This window comes from Mytilus galloprovincialis, chromosome 7 (assembly GCF_965363235.1).
Source record: "Mytilus galloprovincialis chromosome 7, xbMytGall1.hap1.1, whole genome shotgun sequence".
In the NCBI taxonomy this organism is placed as follows: Eukaryota; Metazoa; Mollusca; class Bivalvia; order Mytilida; family Mytilidae; genus Mytilus; species Mytilus galloprovincialis.
Window position 1 is genome coordinate 28,548,498 of NC_134844.1, and position 8,312 is coordinate 28,556,809.

Sequence of the window (8,312 nt, forward strand, 5' to 3'; positions counted from 1 at the left end):
TTTTGGAATGATTGTCCAATTATCATTTTTATCTTCGCTTAATTTTAGAATCCAATTGATATGCAGTGATTTTATGTAAACATCAATGTCTGTCATTTTAAGTCCACCTTCCAAGAAATCTTTTGAAAGTGTGGATCTTTTATTTTGTCTTTTTTACCTTTCCATATAAAATGATATATCAAAGTTTTAAAATTTTGCAACATTTCTTTAGGAATTATAGTGTTTGATTCAATTTTAAACCAGAGAAAGTACCAAATATTTCTATTAAATTAATTGCAAGAGTAACATCTTTTTTTGATTGAAGAAATAAAGTAGTATCATCTGCTAGTTGACAAATTTTCATAGTTATTACTTTTACCGTCTAGTTTTAATTCTAGTCCTTTTAAATTATTTTCCCTTATCGTAATTGCCATTACTTCTACTGCTAGAACAAATAGTAACGATGATAACGTACATCCTTGTCGGATTCCACGAGAAGCACTGAATCGAGCAGAAACCCACCCGTTATTAATAAGGCATCCTTTAATATCCGAGTACATTGTCTGAACCCATCTAATAAAATTATTTTTAAAGCCAAATTTCTTTAAAGTCTCAAACAAGAAGTTCCAATCTAACGAGTCAAATGCTTTTGTTAAGTCAAGGAATAAGATTGCCCCATCTATTTTAAAAGTTTCAGAGTAATCTATAACATCTTGTATTTGTCGAATATTAAAACCAATATACCTATTTTTACATATCCTTTTTGGTCAGTGTGTATAATTTGGGGTAGCCGGGGTTTTAATCTTTGTGCTAATGCATAAGTGAGCATCATAATTTAAAAGAGTTATAGGTCTATAATTATCTAGTGAAAGAGGGTCTTTTTTTAATATAAATTAAGGATATTAAAACTACCTTCTGAGTGTTTGATCGCTTTCATTTTTCATAACAATAATTAAAAGTAGCGACTATAACAGTTTTTAATTCTTCCCAAAATTTTCTGTAAAATTCAACATTTAATCCATCAAGCCCATGCCAGGAGCTTTATTAAGTTTCATTTTAAAAATTGCATCAGTACATTCATCAACAGTTATTTCCCCTTCACAAGTATTACTTTCAGAGTTATTTAATTTTTTATATTCTTTTAGAGATTCTAAATACTTTTTTTGTTTCTTCTATATCAGGATTTTTTGTAGAGAACAAATTTTTATAATAATTTGGTTCTAATTCTAATATTTTGTCTTGATCTCTTGAAACTTGACCCTTATCATCATATAATTGGATTGTTGTTTTTCTACTATGTCTAGATTTTTCCATCCCTAGAAAATATGCTGATTTTTTTTTTCTCCCTCTTCAACCCATTTTACCCTTGCCCTTATATGATTACCTTTTATTTTCTCATTATAGAGTTTTCCTATTTCCTTTTCTATATTTTCTACTTTCTGTACTAAATTGCTTTTGTTTTTATCATTGCATGATGATTTGTCTATAATTTTATTTAATTTCGTTATCATTTTTTCCAATTTGCTGATTTGGTCTTTTTTATTCTTAGCTTTTATTTTACAATAGTTGATTGTCTGGTCTCTAACTTCAATTTTGAAATTGTCCCACAGAATGTCAAGTTCAGTTTTAGTTTTTGCCTTGTTTTTAGAATTTTTTATTATCTTATTAATTATTTCAATGTAGTCTTCATTTTGAAGTACACTACTGTTAAGTTTCCAGTATCCCCTTCCTTTTTTGTCCTCTACTTAAATTTATTTTTAAGGAAACACAGTTGTGATCTGTGTATTGTAGTACTATTGGTCTTATATCACATGAAACACAGTTTTTGAATACCTCAGGAGAAATTAAAAAATAATCTATTCTTGTCGACTCCGATCTATCTTTTCTACTCCATGTATATTGAATTTTGTTTGGATTTCTTTTTCTCCACACATCACTTAGTTTAAGGGACTTTATAAGTTTATTTAAGTTGTGAGCAGTTTGTTTTTTTGGTGCTTAGTTTGCCTTTTGAATCAATATGGGATAAAATTTCGTTATAATCTCCTCCTAGAATTAGTTGACCCAAACTTTTTTCTTCTATTACAGCATGTACAGTTTTTAAAAAAAATGTTTCTGCTTTTTGGATTATTTGGCCCCTTGAATTGCTTGAACCATTACTTAGTAAAAGTTTGCCTTCAAATTCGATATTTAAATGGTTTGTCACATTAACTGTAAAGTGTGTTTCTTGCATAAGAAGAATGTCACTTTTTGGGGTTTTTGACCATTCAATCAATCTTTTTCGTTTATCAGGTTGTTGTAAGCCTTTACAATTTACTGTACAGATATGAAGATGTTTGTTTAATACCATATATAGTTGTTGAGTATTTTTAATATTTATTTGTAACATCCATTATGCTTCAGTAAACTTAGGTAAATCCCCTTTGGAGTGTTAATAATTAGGTTACATTTTAGTTGACCTTCACAGAGACTATAAATAGACATTTTTCCAGTTGTTTTATTTTTGACACTATTCCCGTTTTAAAAGGGACTTTTATTTATTAATTGACTTGTTCTTTGTATTATAAATAGGAGCAAGATATTTATAATTCTTTTACATTTGTAACTGAACGTGTTTATTGTGTAATCATTACAGGTTTTACACTTATCAACTTTATAAATAATGTTTACAGACATTATTAATTTTTTACCTGTACTTTTTGTGTTTAAATTCATTCTACAAAAAGGATGATTTGTCCATCCTGCGTATTTAATTTTACTGGTTTTACATGTGTTATCATGTAAAAAATTAGCATAGTTTATTTCTACTGAAGACATATAACTACAAGTTATATTCAAAAATGAGAAAAATGTGTTGTTTTCTTTGACCTCAAAACCAATTATTTGGGTCATCCTTGTGACTTCAAAAACAGTCATTGACATGTACATCATAACTTGAGTACACTCAGTGTCTGTTGGGATCAAATAAATATAAACACATATGCACTTCAACTTGAAATACATATTCAAAACATATTTAAAAAGAACCATTTGTATATACACATGTTTGCATATACACATACATGTATAACAAATAAAAACAATTTTGTTATAAGTACAAAGCATGATAATCAGTTTTGTTAAAATGTTTGTATTTATAGTAATGGTATGTTGGTTTAAATTTTTCATTATAACCACATTTACATTAACAAAATTTAACTTTTGGGTGTTGAATATTTCTAGGATTGAATTTTTGACAAATAAAATATATTATAAATACAAAATTGTATCCTAAACCATGGTAAACAAACGAAAATATTACTTTCTGCATTCGCTGTAATTATTTGTCCTTTCAAGCATATTTCATTTTGAACTGGAAACAAATCTAAAATATGCGTATATTTTCATAAAAAATATGAACATGTTATAAAATATTTATTTAATAATTATTGGCACCCAAACACTGGTTAAAAGAAATATGTTATTTTTCAAAGCAGAATTCTGACTTACAATGCATTGTGGGAAGCACTTGCTAACTACACAAACTTAATCATTAGATTAAAAACTAATACAATGAGTAGTTAATACAATGTTTAAATTAATTTGAACAACAAAATTTAATCATTGTATTTACTAATCATGTGATTAATTGTTAACGACTCGTTAAATTTATCATATAATTAGTTTAATCACAAAACCCCAGGCATGCAAGACTTAGTTTAGTATATATGCATGCATGAAATTAATAGTTTCGATAACATTAGAAATTCAGGAAACTCGTTCCATATGACTTTGATAACTTACAAGAAATTATAGTTCTTTATTTCTAAATTGAAAGAAACCAGTTGATATCGATTTTCCAGCTACTGCTTGTTGAATCTTAATCGTTATGTGTGATGTTGATATTCAAGACCATTCAAATAACAATACATGTAATTTTGAAACCAAATGATTTGAGTCTTAAACAAGTTTTTACCTATGGCTCTTACAAATAAGACGCATGTATTAATCAACCACAGAGTGTCGACATCCCTCAAAACTTTAACACTTAATCAAACTGACAGAAAGTAGACAGAGAACATAACGTCCATTAACACTGAAATAGGATACATATTTTTAAGGGACCAACTGAAGGACGCCTCCGGGTGTGGGAGTTTCTCGCTACATTGAAGACCCATTGGTGGCCTTCGGCTGTTATCTGATCTATGGTCGGGTTGTTTTCGCTTTGACACATTCCTCATTTCCTTTCTCAATTTTATTGATATCTTCGCATTAGGGAACTACATGAAGAATACAGTTAAACCTTGTAGATTATATAGACATTTGTTTATGTATAGCCTCAATGGTAATATGTAAAATAACAATACAAAAAACAGTGTTAATGTTAGTTACATTAACATGTCATGTGTATGTCGGTGTTCTAATAACATGATGCGTATTCGGTGGTCTAATAATGTGATACGTATGTCGTTATTCCAATAAAATGATGTGTTTGTCGTGGTTCTAATAATCCGATGCGTTCTAATAATGAGATTCGTATGTCGGTGTTCTAATAGACATGTTACGAAAAGGTATATTCTCGACACTGAGGTTGACAAATTAGACTTTAGATTTAGGGACGGTGTACAAACATGGATTATAGATTTAAATAGGTAAAATTAAATTCTGTGCGTTTGGTTAATTCAAATCACATTTATCTAGTACATCATTATGTAACATCCTTTATGAGTGACAATTGCTATTGTGATATCATTGCTGGCTATCATAAGACATGAAATGTGGGCTAGAATAAGGGGGCTGAGAGTTCATTCGATTTTAGTTTAATCATATATATATAGTAAGCCAGTAAGATATTAGTTTTATTGTTGATTGATACAGTTCATGAAAAAGTTCAATCTGTCACTCCACTAATCCCGCAACAAAGCTCTACAGTCAGGTTTATTTTTTTCTCGGGTGTGTCAATTAGCTCCCAATAACTTTAAAAGTTTTTAAGCGCCTTATAGCATGTTCGACATATACCCGACACTCTGATATACAAAAATTCCTTTTTTCATTTTCTTCTTTCTGTTCGTGGTTTAGCTTTTAGTTGATGGCGTCTGTAGGCGATAAAGAAGAGCAATCGACATCGATGAATTTTATCCGCTAAGATGACAAAATTCTTGGGGAAATCTAACTCCAAACCTGGTCCAATTAAAGGCAATAAGTTATACTGTTGGGCATCATTTTGGTGTCCTAGGAAACCACTTTGAATAAATCTTACATTATTTTGTTGTCCACAATCACCTGTGTATGAATGCAATGTCTGCATAAGGTGGGGTTAAGCTGTACATGCAAAGTCATTATGCAATGCTTTTAAAACTCGGCAGGGATGTTCAACATGTGAGTAGCGAGTCATATTTTACACAAACCTCATACCGTTTTGAACATGCATGACATATTTGCCACTGGGCATTAAGCAACCAACAATCAATCAATCACAAACCCCTTATAAAGAAAATACACATTGAGCTGAAACTTTTTAAATTAAGACACAGTTGGAAGGATATGAAGGAAGAAAATGCATGCCTTCGAAGCTATATGATCGGCGGTAAATTTTCTAAAACTATAATGCAACATGTTTCAAGTTGAAATTGCATAAATTTAGGAGGTAACCAACTGGATCAAAATACATACACTCCTTTGTTTGCTTTTCATAACTATATAAAAAATACTGTTACATGTATATTCACGCGTAGGTATAAAACAGATTATAATACTTCAGATTATTTGCAAGGTATATTAAGGGCTCGCCGAAGAATTCACACACGTATGTACCCGTGTCTCTGTTGCCCCGCACACCTTTTTCTTTTACATGACCGCCCCCCCCCCCCCTTTTCCCCCCATTTTTGTTGAATTATAGTTTCTTCAAAATATTATGGAATTTATTAATATCTATAATACTAAAATAACGAGGTCCAATTTGTCAGCCGTCATCACGTAAAAACGACGAATCAAAGAATTCAACTTTATATATAAATAATATAGTACAAAGGTGTAGATTAAAAATTACACCACTCCAGGCCCTTTTGTTTTCCAAGTAATTAATATTGCCAATAATTAAGAAGTTCCGTGTCGAGTCCGATACCGATACCAATAGTATATTCACCTGTTACCTATTACCTTATATGTACGTTCCGCATCTGACAGGCGCACCACCAAACGGTGTTTTTAGGATTATGCTATTTACACGGGTCATAATCACAGGGTTGACACTACTAAATTCCATCAATCATTGTCAAATTGTTACCTATTGTAGTATTTTAATCAGTAAGACTTTCTAAGAAAACAATACGAATACTAATCACAGGGTTGACACTACTAAATTCGATCAATCATTGTCAAATTGTTACCTATTGTAGTATTTTATAATCAGTAAGACTTTCTAAGAAAACAATACGAATACTAAAAATCTGGACTAAAAATAAGGCGTATAGGTACAGTTTTCAATTTGTTAGCGGGCATGACGTAAAACAGCGAATCAAAGAATTCAACTTTATTTATAACTAATATAGGACAATGCTGTTGATTAAAAAATACTCCATTCCAGGACCTTTTGTTTTCCAAATAATTAATTTTACCAATAATTGATAAATTCCAGTTCGACAGGTTCAAACAGAAAGATTTGAAAGCAGAGAAAACTGTGTATCTTATAATCAGCATGACTTTATCAGATGACAATAATAATACTGAAATAAGGCTTGCGCATAGTTATATACTTTAATTCAGTCACGGACCCGCGATATCACGGGTGTGTTCTAGTCTATTTCTTATATTTATTATGGTTCAAATGTTATCGAATATTCGTTCCATACGCAATTGCCTCCAAAAGGATCAATGCAGTTTTTAGATAATATTCAATGTATACACAGGTAATCTTTTTTGTGTTTTGGCACAGACCTCACATTTAAAGTGTAATTTGTCAACCTCAGCGTCGTGAATAGTCCTTTTCGTAACATGTCTAATAGTATGATGTGTATGTCGGTGTTCTGTATACTGTGATGTGTTTGTCAGCTTTTATGATAATTTGATGCATGTTTCATTGTTCAAGTGATTTGATACTAGAATAAACTTAATTGAGTGTCTGATATGAACAAAATTTTTATGAACCAACGTAAAATAACTGTGTGGCTGCGTGAAAACAAAGAAGTCAAAAGAAATAAAAAAAATTGTTTCAGTACAATTTCGTGACAATAAACTGAAATTCTACTGAAAATGTGTCAATTACAGTACTAGACATCGGGCCGACACAACTGAAATTCATAAAGACATAAACAATTTCTGCGTCCTGTAATGAACTTTTAACAGGAAAAGAAAAGTGACATGAATAAAATTCTTTTAAGTGGTTTTTAATAGAATTATATTATTGTGTATTATCAACATGATTAAGACTAAATTATCTTAAATCAAATATACTTAAATAATAGTTTACTTACCCATTGTATCACACTCAACTTGATTATATCCTATAGCAAAGATCGGTAGATACGTCATTAATTAGTTATAAACATTCATTAATCAGTGTCATGACCGCACCTCATGCAAAGAAATCGGTAATCTTGAAACAGGATACAATTTTGTGATATAAGTAGAAACAAAACAATTGTGACAACACACATAATTTAAAAACATATAAATTAATTGTAATACATTTTATGACATAAATATTTCCATAAATAACCATAAATGTGTGTAAATAACCGATTTTTTGGAAATCCATTGTTACGGGCCGGTAGAACTACCGGGTTAATATCTGTCAAGGTAAAATTTTTACTAAGGGCAACTCTTTTCCTTTATATTGTTTCCTAAATTTTATTGTAAAAATATAATTAAATACTGTAATACTGTAATTATTCTCTGGTAAATACAATTAAAATTTAAATTTGAGTAAAGTCTGGCAGAGAACGCTGTCTTCCCTCCCCTTCCCCTCCCCATGAAGTGGAGATAACTGGTATGTCAACAACAAAACTATAAATACTTACGTAAGCCAACCACTCCAATAACTGGAAAGAAGAAACTAACACCTGTACTCTTTGCAGACAGTAAAGGCAACTACCTGGAAAGGCAAATCAAACCAGGCATTGACCACCACATTAAATTTTGTTGTGCAAAGCCCAGAACAACATCTAAAAGACTTCACTGGCTACAGCAAAATTAAGCCCACAAAATTGGCCACCTGGATAATATATCAATATATATATATTTGACAGCATTCGATCCAAAGAAAAGATACGTCACTTTGCATCCTTAACCTGAAGAAGCCGTCGAAACCGCCACTCAAAATTTTCGAAATATTGCAAAACTCCTACGTGCATATGCCA

At 30.8% G+C, this 8,312-nt stretch overlaps 1 protein-coding gene across 1 annotated transcript in view; it reads right to left on the reverse strand.

The window, feature by feature from the left end:
- LOC143082700 (transmembrane protein 233-like) overlaps positions 1 to 7,543 on the reverse strand; it is a 34,801-nt gene extending 27,258 nt beyond the window's left edge. The window contains exon 1 of the mRNA XM_076258512.1: positions 7,428 to 7,543. Coding sequence (XP_076114627.1) covers positions 7,428 to 7,485 — 58 coding nt within the window. The 5' untranslated portion in view covers positions 7,486 to 7,543. The remainder of the gene's footprint in view (positions 1 to 7,427) is intronic.
- Between the last annotated feature and the right edge of the window lie 769 nt (positions 7,544 to 8,312).